The sequence below is a fragment of the Camelus bactrianus genome, chromosome 21, assembly GCF_048773025.1.
Source record: "Camelus bactrianus isolate YW-2024 breed Bactrian camel chromosome 21, ASM4877302v1, whole genome shotgun sequence".
Classification (NCBI taxonomy): Eukaryota; Metazoa; Chordata; class Mammalia; order Artiodactyla; family Camelidae; genus Camelus; species Camelus bactrianus.
In genome coordinates this window covers 253,386-268,265 of record NC_133559.1, presented here as the reverse complement: position 1 = coordinate 268,265, position 14,880 = coordinate 253,386, and the positions used below count along the sequence as shown (strand labels likewise).

The 14,880-nt window shown below is 60.7% G+C and overlaps 2 protein-coding genes across 18 annotated transcripts; one reads left to right on the top strand and one right to left on the bottom strand.

Moving 5' to 3' along the window:
* The first annotated feature begins 138 nt into the window (after window positions 1–138).
* CDK10 (cyclin dependent kinase 10) lies at window positions 139–8,230 on the top strand. 12 transcript variants are annotated; one of them, XM_074349152.1, is made up of 13 exons: window positions 356–734; window positions 2,771–2,843; window positions 3,421–3,504; window positions 4,169–4,271; window positions 4,391–4,472; window positions 4,577–4,644; window positions 5,297–5,349; window positions 5,530–5,599; window positions 6,333–6,392; window positions 6,784–6,907; window positions 6,977–7,116; window positions 7,340–7,392; window positions 7,603–8,230. In XM_074349152.1, the coding sequence occupies exons 1-13, from the start codon at window positions 648–650 to the stop codon at window positions 7,707–7,709; spliced, it is 1,104 nt and encodes a 367-aa protein (XP_074205253.1). In that variant the 5' UTR covers window positions 356–647; the 3' UTR covers window positions 7,710–8,230. The 12 variants fall into 12 exon arrangements, with proteins under 12 accessions (XP_074205250.1, XP_074205252.1, XP_074205253.1 ...); XM_074349153.1 differs by having other exon boundaries at window positions 369–734; window positions 3,433–3,504; XM_074349154.1 differs by lacking the exon at window positions 356–734 and adding exons at window positions 786–1,188; window positions 1,764–1,901 and having other exon boundaries at window positions 7,340–8,230.
* Window positions 8,231–8,232: 2 nt separating this feature from the next.
* SPATA2L (spermatogenesis associated 2 like) lies at window positions 8,233–13,055 on the bottom strand. 6 transcript variants are annotated; one of them, XM_074349143.1, is made up of 3 exons: window positions 12,561–13,055; window positions 11,840–12,143; window positions 8,233–10,199 (listed from the first exon to the last, which is right to left on the bottom strand). In XM_074349143.1, the coding sequence occupies exons 1-3, from the start codon at window positions 12,824–12,826 to the stop codon at window positions 9,258–9,260; spliced, it is 1,512 nt and encodes a 503-aa protein (XP_074205244.1). In that variant the 5' UTR covers window positions 12,827–13,055; the 3' UTR covers window positions 8,233–9,257. The 6 variants fall into 6 exon arrangements, with proteins under 6 accessions (XP_074205244.1, XP_074205249.1, XP_074205245.1 ...); XM_074349148.1 differs by having other exon boundaries at window positions 12,493–12,606; XM_074349144.1 differs by lacking the exon at window positions 12,561–13,055 and adding an exon at window positions 12,361–12,554.
* Between the last annotated feature and the right edge of the window lie 1,825 nt (window positions 13,056–14,880).

Sequence of the window (14,880 nt, the reverse complement as noted above, 5' to 3'; positions counted from 1 at the left end):
CCCACTCACTCTCCTGCCTCCTTTTCTCCTTAGCAGCATAGCTCTCACAGCCTAGAGCGAGAATGGAAGATTCACCAGGGCAGAGCCTGACAGGGTGAGCACTTTGTGGGTGCCAGACACGAATGTGTTAGGTGACCTCTAGGTCCCACAGCGCGTTCATCGCGCCACGTCCTGTCAATTCTTTCGGACGCCCCCTCTGCTCTTGTCCAGGCCGCCTCCCTCCATGCTGCAGGTCGTCCCTCCAGTGCTCCAAGGGAGAACTCTGAAGCACAGCTCCCTCTGCCCCAAGGTCCACTGCAGCCCACCCCCCACCCCCCCAAGTCCCCGCAGACCCTGGGGCCCCCCGGGCCCACTAAGTGGTCCCCCGGCCCTGCAGCCCCTCGGATGTAGGCCTTCTTGTCCGGTAGCCTTTACTCAGCGCCTCAGCCCAGTCCGGTGCCGGTGCTTAGAACTAAAATAAAGCCAGAACCTCGGTAGTCCCATGAGATCTTAGGAGCTGAGGTCCTGTGGGGTCGTCGAGAGGTTCCCTTGGTAACCGTTGCTAAGGAGCGGACGCCCCGAAAGTACACTGCGCGCCTGCGCGGAGGAACCCCCTGCCTGCGCCTGCGCCTGCGCACACGGGCAGCAGGAGGGGGTCCGCACTCGGCATGGGGGAGCCGGAGCCGGAGTCGGAGCAGATCCGTCTGAAGTGTATCCGTAAGGAAGGCTTCTTCACGGTGCCTCCGGAACACAGGGTGCGACTTGGGGCTGCTCAGGGTACCGCTGCCCTCGCGGGCAGCAGGGTGGGACCGAAACGCACTAGGGCCCTCAGTGTCGCGTTAAAGCGCCCAGGTTTCCGGCAGGGGCGGGAACGACATTCCCAGAGTTCCGCGCGACAGGCGCGGAAGCCGGCGGCGGCGTTCTGGGTCCCGCGTCGGTGCGGGCCCCGGTTCGCGTTGTGAGAGGGCGGGCTGGCTCCCAAGCCTCGGGGAAGAGCGGACTCCGGGCTCCAGCGCGGGCGTTTGTTGGTTTTGCGCCCGGGACGGGCACCTCGTGTCGCGGAGAAGAGCCATGGGAAGTGTCGGAGGCCACACCTGTGACCCGGCACTTCGGTGTGTCTTGCTCCGTGCGGATCCCCTGCGCGTGTTACTGTCGCTTGGTCCTCTCGGGGACCCTCTGCAGAGATGAGGAAGGCCAAGCTTAGGTGCGGTGAGTGGTTTTGCCAGGGCAGACAGCTCGTGCAGGGGCAGGTGTGAGCGCTGCGGCGGACTGTTCCAGCTACTTGCCGGTGCTCTGAGAGGCCACGTCAGTACCCGGTAAAGATCTAACAGATTGGCCGAGCGAGCGCAGGAGAGCCGCCCGTGAGCCGCCCGCTGCCGTGGTCCGTCGTCGAGAGCCGCGGCAGGTGTTCTCAGTGGGGAGTTAAGACGTGCCTGGGTGAGGACAGTGCAGAGTCCACAACAGATGCTTCAGGACAAAAGCATCGGGATTTTTCGAAGCGTTGTTTACACTTGGGGGCCAGGAAGAAATTTTTAGAAGGGGTGGCGTTTCTGCTGGGCCAGGATGTGTGACTGGGTTTTGGACACGCAGACATGAGGCGGGCTTGCCAGACCTCAGGAGAGGCAGGAGCAAAGTCAGGGGAAGTACGGAGAGTGTCTGGGAGGCGCCAGGAGTTCAGCAGAGGGAGACAACATGAGAAGGACAATTAAGTGAGAAAGGGAAGTTGAGGTGAGACAATGGAAGGGCTTCAGGCCACACCAGGTCATTCTGACTTTGTTCCCCAGGTGTTCGGAAGGAAGAGGATGGAGCACAAGGTAGAATAGAGGCAGGGAAGGTGGCAAGGGGCTGTTAGAATTCGAACCTTACCGCATGTCCTTCTTCCATCCAAGGAGAAGTGGTCATTCAGTCTGCTATGAATGAAGGTGTGTTGGGGTATAGGCTCTCTGCTAGAACAGACAGACCCCAAGATATGGTGGCTTAAGTTCAGGACTTTATTTCTGTCTCCCCTAACATTCCACAAGGTGGGCCAGGCACCTGGGTTGTCTGTCCTTTGCTCTACCTGTACCACTTCCAAATCCCAGCCTGTCTCAGGGGCAGAAAGGAGTGGGTGACAGCCAGCTTCCTTTGACCAGGAAGCTGTCCTTGTCCCTTCTGCTCACATCCCATTGGCCAGAATTTAGTCACATGGTCATACCTGGCTGCAAGGGAAGCTGGGAAGTGTGGCCACCAGCTGGGTGGCCACATGCCCCTGGGCTGTGTTTCGTAACTCAAGAAGTCACATGTGATGTTGGGGGCTTTCTGTCTCTGCCACAGAAGTGTTTCTGCCGTGTTTGGTAGATGCTTCATGAAGGTCTTCAAGCTTTTTCCATCTCCAGAGCATAATTCAGACCAGTGCTGCTCAGTGGACTTTTTGTGATGGTGTAAATTTGTTTTCTGAATCATCCAGTCTGGTCACCAGGAACCACATGGGGCTGTTTAGCACCTCACACATGGCTCGTGCAGCTGAAGGAATGAATTTTTAGTTTCATTTTAGTTATAACCACGTGTAGTTTGTGGTTACTGTTTTTAGGCAGTATACATCTGGACCATGGGATTGAAAGAGTGGTTAGATGGTCTTTGACATCACCTTCTAAGTGCCAGGCCAGCATCATCACCTCATTTTCACACCTAGAAACCCAAGTGTGTGGTCACTTTTCTGTTTGGTGAGCAGGACATGAGCTGGTTTCTTGGTACAAATTAAGTATCAGTGTCCGTCTTTGGTTCTCTCACTGCCAGCACCTCTCTCTTGCAGCTGGGACGATGCCGGAGCGTGAAGGAGTTTGAGAAGCTTAACCGTATTGGAGAAGGCACCTATGGCATTGTGTGTGAGTGGCCACCCTGGGAGGCCGGGCGCCCGGGGGGCATTGGCAGCAGCTGTGTTGGGGCTGGAAGGAGGGTCATGTGAACTCCAATCCCCAGTGTTGTTGCTGGAGATCTCACACCATGTCTGAGGAAATGTAGGCATCAGGTTGCTAATATGTACCTACGAGTGGGGTAACTTACAGCCAGAGTGGAGCAATAGCAGGCGCAACGTGGGTGTGCATCACAGTGCTGAGCTCTCGGAAGCGGCACGAATTAGCACAATGCTTTGGGGAGCCAACTTGGCCCAAAACAAGAGTTCGTGTTTCAAGGTAAAGCACCTTGTTTGCTGTTAGAGCGGAGTAACCACAGAACACAAAGCAGCGATCGCGCGCTGGCTCTAGGAAGGCAGGCTTACGGGGGGCTTCTCACAACCTGGTGCTCACACAACCGTAACAGCTCACACAGGAGGCCTCCTAGGGAACACCTGTCTAGCGGGGCTGCGCTGTTGCTTGCACAGAGGGTGGTCACGGTGTCCAGTGGTGAGGAGAACGGGGAACGAGGGCTCACAGTGGGGATGGGCTGGGATTCTATTGTTATCAGTTTCCATTCCAGATCGGGCCCGGGACACTCAAACAGATGAGATTGTCGCCCTGAAGAAGGTGCGGATGGATAAGGAGAAAGATGGTGAGTGCAGAGGGGCGGCAGGACCACTCTGGGGTTGGGTCAGGGGGAAGGTGTCAGTTGCCTGAGGCTTCCTCAGGACTGCCCCACTGAGTTGCCCTGGGTTTCCCAAGGGCGTCTGCATAATGGTTACAGGAGGCTGGGCTTGGGGCTGCAGCCTGGCCTGCCTGTCCCCACCTCCCCCACACACTGGGCCTCAGCGCAACTGAGCCCCTCCTCTCGCTCCTGTTGGGTGACTGCCTCAGCTCAGGTCACCCCTCCATGGGGCTTTACCCACCAAGACCAGGCTCGCATCCCCTGTGTGCTCCATGCAGCCTGTGCTGACCGTGACCCCATCATCTCCTTGGCTGCCGGGGCACGCAGGGCTCTGCCTTGCTCACGGTGGAATGCCTGTCAGGCTTAGTGGTCAGTGTGGGGAGCTGCTGCCTTGCATTTGATGAAGAAGGAAGGGCCAGAGGTGTTCGTTAGGATGGCTTTGATCCTCCTTGAGGTAGCTGGCAGAGCCCTGACAGTGGTAGGGTTGGGAGTCACTGAGAGCTGATGTGGGCCGAGTTTGGGAGTACACTGAAGTAGCTGACTGTCAGGGGTCCTTGTCTGCAGGGGTGGGGGTCGCTGAGGCTGGCTGGGTTGCAGGGGTGGGGGTCACTGAGGCCAGGCTGGGTTGCAGGGGTCCCCATCAGCAGCCTTCGTGAGATCACACTGCTCCTTCGTCTACGTCACCCGAACATCGTGGAGCTGAAGGAGGTGGTTGTGGGGAACCACCTGGAGAGGTGAGCGGCCTGCTGCCCCCCCAGTGTTTCCCCCAGGATTGGGTGCTCTTCCTGCAGGGTCCCTTGGCCCAGCTGGGAGGAGGTGGGAGATGACATGCGTCTGCCCCTCTTTTCTTCAGCATCTTCCTGGTGATGGGCTACTGTGAGCAAGACCTGGCCAGCCTCCTGGAGAACATGCCGACACCCTTCTCTGAGGCCCAGGTTTGAGGCCAGGGGCTCTAGTGGGAGGCTTCCCGAGTCCTTGCCTGGCACATGTGTGCCAGAGACAGGCCACCCTAACTGAGGCCTTCTGGCACCCTGTGCAGGTCAAGTGCATTGTGCTGCAGGTGCTCAGGGGCCTCCAGTACCTGCATCAGAACTTCATCATCCACAGGTGGGCAGAGTCCAAGGGCTGGTCTGGGGGTGGGGCCTCAGGAGACAGTCTTCCAGATAAGTGCTGGTTTGTGACATGGGGGAAGGGTGACCACCAGTACTGACCAGTGCCAGTGAGTCACTTGCCAGTACCCAGGGCGGGAGCAGACAGCCTTGATGCAGTAGAGGTTCTGTAACTGCCCCTGGGGGAAGGGTCCAGGGCCAGATAATACCTGCTTTGCCCCCTGGGGGGCTGACGGTGTGCGTGTAGTCAGGCCCAAAGTCCTGCGGTGGAGAGAGCTTTTCTGGAGCCTCAAAAACACGTGTCGGGGAAGGCAGAGCCTGGAGGGCAGAGGGGCCGCCTGCCGGGCCTGGAGCAGGACCACGCAGGCAGCAGCTACCTGGGCCCTGGGCTGGCTTTTGCGACCTGGGTGGGGAGCAGTGGCAGGACTGGAGGTTAGACCTCGGCTTGAGGCCTGGCTTTGCGGCTTCCTCAGGAAGTTCCTGAGAGTCTGGTGTCCCAGCTGCCGGGGCCTTGCCCTGCCTGCCCTCATCTTTAGGAAGTTCAAATGGGAGGAGATGTAGGGAAAGCGTTCTGAGCGTCACTGCAGTGGTGATGACCCGAGCACTCCATGGGCCTCCTGGGAGCCACCGATGTCCTCTTGCCATCACAGGGATCTAAAGGTCTCCAACTTGCTCATGACTGATAAAGGCTGCGTGAAGACAGGTGGGTGCAGCGCTGGCTCTGTGCAGGCGTCTCCGTGAGCGCCACCTCGCGGGGCTGGCGGGCCAGTTCCTTAAGAACCCTGAAGACTGCCTGCTGGCTCTTTGTCTTTTTGGCTCCGACGGCGATTGGAAGCCTTCCCTGGGTGACACTTACCCTCCCACCTCTCTGCCTCTGTCACAGCGGATTTTGGCCTGGCGCGGGCCTATGGCATCCCAGTGAAGCCCATGACGCCCAAGGTGGTCACTCTCTGGTGAGTCCTTGGGGTCCAGGTGTGCCTGCTGGAGGGAGGTTTTGGGGGTTCTGGTGAGGTTACAGAAGGATGTTAAGGGTTTTTAAGCTGTAGAGGCCAGTGTAGGATAGCTCCCTGAGACAGAACAGGGCTGTCCCAGGGAAGGCCCTGCCCCTCCAGATGGGGCTCCAGTCTGCCCTGAGGTAGCCAGACACCTAGCCCGGCTCTGTGCCTTTTCGGGAAGGGGAGGTTGCTTCACCGACTGGAGGGCAGGACAGTTTATGTCCGTTCTTTCTTTTTAAATGGTGGCTCTGGGGATTGAACCTGGGACCTCACGTATCTTCTGTGCACCAAGCATGCGCTCTGCCACTGAGCTACACCCTCCCCTAGTTTGTGTCCTCGCTTGATGTTTTGAGGCAGAACAAAATTGTGATTAAGGGCGGGACACTGAAGCCAGTTGCCCGGCCTGTAGAGCACAGGCTGGCAGCAGACCCCTTCTGAGGACTTGGTGCTTTTTGGAGTGCTTCGGTCACGGCTGCATACGGGAGTGGTCTGTGGACAGCTGCTGTTGCTGGGGTGCTGAGCTCTAGAGGAAGGCAGGGCCCAAGCTGGGGCTTATGCTCTGTCATCCAGGCCGTCTTGGGTCCAGGAGGCTGGTGGCTGGCAGCCGGACAGGCGCAGAGCCACGGTGCCCTTGGAGGCCAGGCGGGAGGAGAGGAGCTTCCAGACCCAGGGTGGGGTCTTCCGTTTGCAGGTACCGAGCCCCTGAACTGCTGCTGGGGACTACCACACAGACCACCAGCATCGACATGTGGTGAGAAGCAGATACTGCCCCTGGGGCCTTAGGAAGGGCTGGGTGACTGCGAGGAAGCTGGCAGGGATGGGAGTGGGGCTGGAGTTTGACAGCCTCCCAGCTCCCAGGAAGAGGGGCCTCAGCCTGTGATCCAGAGAGGAAGTGAGACAGCTCTGGCGTTCATGGGCCCCTGGCACCGAGGTCCTGCCCTCGTGGTCACCGGGAGGCCTGCTGTGACTGAGTCACATGACACAGGTGGAGGACCCAGCATTCACCTGCTGGTCCTGTCATGACCTCCTCCCAGCTCTGCTCGTCCTCTGCCCCCAGCACACAGGGACACGGGGGACAGCTCTGGCGCAGCGGCGCTCTGCAGAGCCAGAGGCCCCTGTGCTGAGGCCGTTCTCCTCTGCAGGGCCGTGGGCTGCATCCTGGCCGAGCTGCTGGCCCACAAGCCCCTTCTCCCTGGCACTTCTGAGATACACCAGGTGGACCTGATTGTCCAGCTGCTGGGGACGCCCAGCGAGAACATCTGGCCTGTGAGTGCAGCCCGCACCAGCCCTGCCCCGCCCCTGCTGGGCCCTGTCTCCAGCTGCCGCTCTCCGCAGGGCTTCTCCCAGCTGCCGCTGGTCGGCCAGTACAGCCTGAGGAAGCAGCCTTACAACAACCTCAAGCATAAGTTCCCGTGGCTCTCAGAGGCTGGGTTGCGTCTGCTGAACCTCCTCTTCATGTATGACCCCAAGAAAAGGTGCTGACGGGCTATGGGCAGGGACCCCAGCCCAGACACATGCACGGGGCCAGGTCCTGGAGCCCTTTCTGAAGTTCCCATTGGTTTCTGGGCCCCAGACCCTTACTTGCCACCTAGTTTTCTGTTGTGTGGAAGTTAGCCGGGGTCTGCAGCGCGGGACGGGTGTGAGGGAGACCAGCCTGGGTGAGGCCCGGACGCATGAACAGCGAGGCCTTCTCTCCAGGGCGACAGCTGGTGATTGCCTGGAGAGCTCCTACTTCAAGGAGAAGCCCCTGCGTGAGTCCCCCAGCCCCAGGCTTGTTGTCCAGGGCGGGGTTGGGGCAGGCCTCTCAGCGCCCCAAGCCTCTGAGGTGGGTGGTGGGCCATGGGCCACGGGCAGGCAGGGCTGCTCTGGGCCACGTCAGCTGTGCGCAGGCTGAGGAGGGGAGCAGAGGGAGGTGTGGGAGGCTCTGCCCAGCCCAGTGCTGAGCAGCCCCCTCCCCGTAGCCTGCGAGCCGGAGCTCATGCCCACCTTCCCCCACCACCGCAACAAGCGTGCTGCCCCCGCCACGTCCTCGGGCACCGAGAGCCAGAGCAGGCGCTGCAAGCCCTGAGCCGGGGTCTCCTCGGGCCCAGCTTGACCCTTGGCTGGGACTGATCAGCTGCTCCACCTGCCTGCACCGCTGCCTGCCTCTGCCCACCACTGCCCACCACTGCCCAGAGCAGCAGGGAGTGGACATGGGGGTGGAGGCTGCACTGAGTCCACCTGACGCGGTGCCCTCCACTGGCGGAGAAGGTCAGGACTCTCACTTCCTAGGAGAAGATGCAGCCCAGCTCAGTGGGCATTGCTGGCTTGGGATGAGCAGAACCCCGTGGTCACTTGTGTCCCCACTTGATCAGGTTCTGCCTGAGAAGGGAGAGGCTAAGTGACCTGTGGTGGGGCTGGGAAGGAGGGGTAGGGTGTGGGGTGCAGCCAGCCTGGTGGGCAGGAGCCTGGGCTGCTGACACCACCAGAGCGAGAGCCTCGGGCTGGGGCTGCGCTCAGTCCACACCCACGGTGGAGGCCCCAATCGGCAGGGGGCACGGTTGGTTCCAGCAGGCGCTCAGGGAGATAAATGCTTTCCTTACACACGCAGCTAGATCCAGTGTCCTTTAATGTACTTTGAGGTTCTGATTCGTGTGATGTGACAGGTGCTGGGAGAGACAGGAGGCGGGACAGATGGACTGGGGTGGGGGACACCCAGTGGGGCCAGCACGGAAGACAGGCACTGCCCTAAGGGCAGAGGTGGGGAGGACCACCCCCAGGGGAAAAGCAGCTCTGCCTGTCTGCTATGGCCTCAGAAGTCGGCCTGGGGGCAGCTGCTTTTGCGTCTTCACCACTGAATCTAGGGTGGGCTTTTGGGTGGGAAGCTTTTAAATTCTCCCACCTTGTCATCCAGAGTCAGTGCAATAGTAAGCATCAGTGTGGGGGGCTCAGGAGCCCCCTCACACTCCACCTGGAAGTGGCCACCCACCGCCCACCTCCCACTTGCTGCTCTTAGGTCTTTACTCTGGTGGGAGATGAGACCATTTCTCCTCCCCTAGGTGCAGCCGGGGCCCATGGGGCTGGTCTCAAGTCAGCACTCAGCTTATTCAGTGCTGGCCTCTGATACCCGTGGTGGGCCCAGGTCCCCCCCGTCAGGAGGTGAGCTATGCACTGGCAAGGCGCCGAGACTGGTCTCAGCAAAGCTCAGGGGCCCATGAGGTCATCTGCAGGCCCCAAAGACAACCCTCTGTGGAGCATCCCCCTGGACACTTACAGGGAGCAGGTTGGGAGCTACGGGCTGACCTGAGGTGGGGTGGCGGGAGGGGTGAAAGAGGAGGGTGAGGGTCGTTCCTGGGGACGGGTGTGCTGGCTCCTCTACCCAGCATGTCTGGGCATGGGTCTAGGCGTCAAGGGCAGGGATGGGCCAGCCCGAGGTGGGGGCTCTCCATGGAAGGCGAGACCCCTACGTCTCACCTAGTGGGGCTGAGGCTCCATGGCCTGTGCACTGCTCAGGGCTTCTTGGTGGGGGGCAGGAGGGGCAGGGTGGCCAGTGGCCCAGGCCCGAGGATGGACGAGGCCCAGAAAAGCACCACAGAAACTGTCTCCAGAAAGCCCTTGACCCAAGGCCTGGGTGGGCCTATGGCCGGGCCCCAGGGCCCTCGTAGAGCAGGGTGTCCACCTGTGCTCGCTGCAGCCACAGGCGCCGCTGGGTGTCCCCACGTAGTACACGCAGCACATGGCATGGGCGGCAGGCAGGCAGGGCAGGACAGTGGGCAGCATGCAGCTGATGGCATGTGTCACAGCAGAGAATGGGCAGGGTGCCAGGGGCTAGGCAGCTGTGAGCCTGGTAGCCTGGGGGCTCGGGGACAGGCCTGTGCACACGTGGGGGGCTGGTCTGCTCAGGGCTCCTGGGGCTCTCGGGAGTCATTGCATCTCTGGGCTGACTCAGCAGCTCTTGGCGCAGTGAGAGGAAGGAGAAGGCCTCAGGCTCCAGCTCCTCCTCCTCCTCCAAGGGCCCATAGGGCGGGCTGCTGGCCTCCGCTGGCTCCCAGGCCTCGCTCCCTGCCCCCCAGAGTTTGGCGCTCTGCTCCCAGAACAGAGGCCGGTAGGTCAGCTCTGAGCTGGGTGAGTCCAGGCCTGGTGAGGGCCCCCCATACAGGCTGGCCTCCTCCGAGCCCTGGTCTTCCTGCAGGTCCCGGTACAGGTCCAGCTGGGCCTGGTACACAGTCGGGGAGCCTCGGGGGGGCAGGGGCGGTGGCTCCTCCTCCCGGGCCAGTCGCTGCTGCAGCCGGGCCACACAGGAGGCCACGTCCGCACTGGCCCGCCGAGCCTGCAGCAGTTCCTCAGCCGGAAGCACGCTGGTGCCCAGCTGTGCCAGCACCTCACTGAGGATCTCGCATTCCAGCCGCAGGGCGAAGCAGCCCAGGGCCACTTGGACCAGCTGGCAGGCAGGGGGCGGGGCGGCCACCATGAGGCGGTGGTTGTCCCCACGCACGTAGCCCATCTTCTGGAAGCTCTGGATGAGGAGGTCCTCCGAGAGTGCACCCTTCAGCACGTGCACGTAGCCCCCTGAGAAGGTCTGCAAAGGAGGGGCCAGGTCAGGAGCAGACCCCTCCCACGGACCTGACCCAGCTTCAGCTCCACTCCTGCCCTGGCCAGCTTCAGGGCCCACGTCTTCACTCCAGGCAGTGGCATGGTGCCAGGGGACCAGGCCGTCTGGGCTGTCTGACGCTCCCTCCAGAGCAGCTTTTCAAAAACCTGGTTGCTTAGATCCACCCCAGAGACTGACCTCATGGCCGAGGCAGGCCCAGGCATCACAGTTTTTAAAAAACGAATACAGCTCACCTGGGTCAGAACAAACCAAAGAGCCCCTACATTGAGAACTCTCACTGCCCTCTGGCCCCTCCCCTCCTCTCACCCGTGGGTGAGTTAGTTTCCGTGTACCTGCCGAGTGTCTGGTTATACAGACACAAACACAGGTGCAGAGCTGCCCCTCTGACCCAGCAGCCTGCTAAACACGTCATTCTGAGCTCTGCCTTTCCAGTTTCCGAGAGCGCTCCCTGTAAGGACAGAGGCCCAGCCTTCACTGCCCGGCTGCGTACGTTTCCATCACACAGATGGAACAGCTGTGGTTTTGGAGGCTCTAGACTGCAGAGGAGCCAGGAGCACGCCTAGGGTGGTGATCACATCTCTGCCACTCTACAGCTCCATGACTCTGGGACCCAGGGCGGGTTTTTCTGCTTACAGTTTATGACAGCATCTCTGCAGAGGAGTCACTACTGTGTAAGATTGTTCTCAGGGCTGGGCCTTCACCCCTCACCACGGACCTGGAACTGGGCTATTCTTGTGTCTGTTTCACAGAGGAAGAGGTGGATTCAGAAAGATAAGGTAACTTGCCCCCAGCAACACAGCCAGGAGGCAGAACCAGACCCCATCCAGGTCTGCCCAATGCTGAAGCCCTGTCCAGCTCTTGGCTCTCCATGAGGCTGGACCCTGCCCTCTGGTCTGAATGGATGAATGAAAGTCCTGGAACCTCAGACCAGCAGGTGTCTGAGTGGAGCAGTGGGCTCCAGACTGCACCTCCCAGAGAGAGGCTCTGCTGCCATGGCAACCAAGGGAGGCAGCCGCCCACGTGCCCAGTGACACATCACCTTCCTACTCTTCCAAATTAGCTCAGAGCACAAGGCAGCCTGCCCGCTCCTGCCAGCCCACAGCTCATGGGACGTTGGGGGGCCAGGCCAGGGTGGAGGGTGAATTAGGTTCGTGTTTAGCCCAGCTACTCTAGGGCATGCAAGGGTATCTCCAGCCCCTGCCTACTTCTAGGGGATGCACCCACGCCATGTCATCCTCTATAAATGGAGGGTTTAGGGTGACCATGGAAACAAGTCCCTCCTGTACACGTGTCCCAGGATTTCTGTGGTAACTGGGGCCACAAGGCCACTTTGGGGAGGGCAGTGATGTAAACTTTAAGGGACAGGATACGCCTAGAAGGCAGGCTCCCAGGTGGGTGCCCTCCACCCATCTTGTGTTCAGTCCCAGGAGTACCAAGGGCAGTTTTGGCTAAGAGCTGCTCCGACACGCCCAGGACGGGTCAGCGCACTCAGCCCTCTGAAACCTGTGAGGCTCTGATAACTCCTGAAACTCTCACCCTTGACGGTAGTCACCCTCTTGGCAGTAGGCAGCCTGGGCAGAGGGCCTCCACTCAGCCTGGCGCCCTACCTTGATGGTGGTGAACTCCTTCCTCCAGGGCAGCAGATACAGGTGGACTGCGGCCAACTCCAGCAGCTCAAAGGCGCGGGCCAGGCCGCGCAGCGCGGGGGCCAGGTCAGCGCGGCCCCACAGGCCATCGGTGAGCAGTGCCAGCGCGTCATCCTGCAGCGCCCCGTGCAAGTCGAAGTCTTCCACCAGGATCTGCCAGAGCACGGCGCGCAGTGATGGGTCCCCGCACACGCCCGCGCGGCCGCGCCGCAGTTCGCGCTCCAGGCACAGGCGGTAGTCCTCGGACAGCGAGCTGCTGCCCATCCTGGCGGGCGGAGATAGGGTGTCAGCAACGAGATGCCCCTCCCTGTCCGCTGTGCTCCCCCAGAGCCCAGCCTGCATCCACAGGTTCTCCTCCAGCCTGGCGACCCTGTACCTACAGCACCCCCTTCCCTGGAGACCTGCTGCGCCAGCTGAGTCTCCCCATCCGAGCAGAGACCCCACATCGTGCTGTGAGTTCCGCAGGCGACCGCGCTACCTACTCATCCCCATCTGTCCCCCGGCGCCCGCCGCTCAGCTCCGGCCTCTCCAGCAGCAGCGCGCTTCCGCCAGGGCCGGCTCCGCCCATCGGCCGGGGCCGCGACGTTCGGGGCGGGGTCTCCTCGGGCACCTACCTCTGGTCTAGTCCAACAGGGGACGGGGCAGGGCCTGGTGACGGCCCGGGAGCACATGCGCCACGCACCTGTACGGCCACCTGTCCCTGCGTCGCCCGTCTCCCCACGGTGCGGAGGACCGGAGGCACACAGCGAGCACTGGATAAATGGCTCTGTCCCAGCAGCCCGTCCTACGGGGGGCGGGCACCGAGGTGCTCTTCTGCCGCGGTCGCAGACCTCCGGAGCGGGGCCGTCGGGAGCGCCAGGCCGCCGGGATATGGGTGCCGGGGCCGGCCGCGGGGCGGGGCGACCTTTGACGGGGCGGGGCATCTCCAGGCGGGGCGGGGCTACCCATGACGGCGCGGGGCCGTCACGTTGCCTAACCGGGACTGGCCAGATAAGGGAGGAAGGAGCCGGCCACCCTCTGGCGGGTCCGGGCCAGCGCTCATGGTGGGCGCCCGACGTGCGCTTCAGCGTGATATAAAACAGCAACCTAAGGGTGGGTGGGCGACCTTGGAGCCTATTTCTGTGACTCCACTTCCTGGTTTCTGTAGCTCTCACTTAGGTCCCTGAGAGCATCCCGGGTTGGGGGTCTTTGAGGCACGTGAAGGCACCTTCCTGCCTAGGTCACCAGGCACCTGACCTACGGCCGGCCAAGTTGACCAGGGCTGCGGATCACCTAGGCCTATGCAGATGTAATCAAGTTCAGATGGAGTCACACTGGATTCAAGTGGGTCCTAAATCTAACAAGACTGAAGACGTCTTTGTGAGAAGTAAGCTGACACACGTGGAGAGGAGGCATTTGAGGAAGCAGGGCCTGCAGGAGCCACCTGAGCCCCCAGACCAGGGCCAGGCAGGAGGGAATTCTGTTCTGGCGATTGGAGGGAGCATAGTCTTATTGAAACCTTGATTTCAAGCTTCAGAGCTTTGAGTCAATTTTTGTTTTAAGCTACGCAGTTTGTTCTACTTTGTTCCGGCAGCTGTTATAGGACCCACGTGCAGGCCTCACATAGTTGTCCTGACAGCCCTGCCTGAGGTCCTGGCTGACTGTAGACACGTGGACAGATCTTTGGGTGACCCCAAACCCCCGACACTGGGTCACCCCAACTCCAAAGCTGATGGAGCTGATGCTGGGGGTAGAGGCAGAGATGAGATGTCCCCACTGCACCCTGCCAAAATGAAAGTTTCATGAGCAAAAGGCTTTTGTGTGTTTAAGCCAGTGAGTGGGGCTGGTTGTTACACAGCAGCAGGGTAGATGCCACACTGCCTCAACTGCAGCTGTGTGCCTGTCCTCCTGCATCAGAACCTGGTCCCAGGACTGCCCCTGGCTCTCTCGGCCCTCTGTCCAGCCTGCTGCACGCATGCACGTGGCCCCCCATCTCCAATACACCATGCTCTGCCCTGTCCAGCATCCTAATTGTCACCGGTTCGGTGCGTAAGAAATTCTATCTTGTTTTAATTTGCATTTCTTGATCTTTTAATGACTTCAGACACCTTTTCTTATGCTGATTAGCTTCTTAAATTTCCTTCTCTGAAGACAGCCTCTTCATAGCTTTTGCTAGTTTTCTAAGTGGGGCTGCTGCCTTTTTCTTGTTCATTTGCAGGATTTCACCAAAGTGAAGAACTGATTATTCATCTCTTTCATAGAGGAGCCGTGGGCTGGGAGAGGCCAAAGCAGTGGCCCAGAGTCACACAGCAAGAAGCAGCCTATCTGAGCACAGCGCTGCCAGCAGGTTGCCGAGGAGACAGCCCTCAGAGCTCAGTGCCTGCCCAAAGCCAGCAGGTGCTTCCAGGGTCAGGCTTAGCTCCAGACACACCTTCATCCTCCACCTGCCAGATGAAGCGGGGCTTTAAAATCTCATCCTGGAGCAGGGGTGTCACCCTCCTCCTGAGGCTTCATGGCTGCTGGGGGCTTCCTCTGGAGAGGGCAGGGATGGGCACAAGGGCAGGAATTCAGGGACTAAGAACTTTGAGGTCCGGGCAGGGTGAGTGGGAGGGTGCCCGCCTCTCTCTTCCTGCGGTGCTGATGGGCACAGAGGCTCCTGACAGAGTTGTCTGCCCTGGTCCGCTGGGCCCAGGGCCTGCCCTTGGGGTCATATCCCCTGGTACCCACTGGTCTCTGGGGTCAACCTGCTGGGCTCAAACCCAGCTCTGTCACCGTGAGGCAAGGCCTAGAGAAGGCGCTTCACCTCCCTGGGCTTGTTTCTTCTTGGGGCCCTGCAGAGGGCCTGGAACCCTGCCCAGCACAAGACACACAACAAAACCAGCAGTTGCCAGTTCACAAGTCTTTCCCAGGGACCCAAACACAGCTCCCCAGCCCAAACCAGCTTGTGGTGTGGGCCAAACTGCCTGCCTCTGTGGCAGCCTGGGCTGCTGGGGGTCCCGCCTTCCCTGGAGAGGCTGCCCATG

Coding starts and splice junctions, on each gene's coding strand:
- CDK10 (XM_074349149.1), top strand. CDS start 648: ATGGGGGAGCCGGAGCCGGAGTCGGAGCAGATCCGTCTGAAGTGTATC. Junction 735..2,770: donor CGGTGCCTCCGGAACACAGG/GTGCGACTTGGG, acceptor TCTCTCTTGCAG/CTGGGACGATGCCGGAGCGT. Junction 6,908..6,976: donor CCAGCGAGAACATCTGGCCT/GTGAGTGCAGCC, acceptor CGCTCTCCGCAG/GGCTTCTCCCAGCTGCCGCT.
- SPATA2L (XM_074349143.1), bottom strand. CDS start 12,826: ATGGGTAGCCCCGCCCCGCCTGGAGATGCCCCGCCCCGTCAAAGGTCG. Junction 12,144..12,560: donor AGGGACAGGTGGCCGTACAG/GTGCGTGGCGCA, acceptor TCCGCCCGCCAG/GATGGGCAGCAGCTCGCTGT. Junction 10,200..11,839: donor AGGAGTTCACCACCATCAAG/GTAGGGCGCCAG, acceptor CCTCCTTTGCAG/ACCTTCTCAGGGGGCTACGT.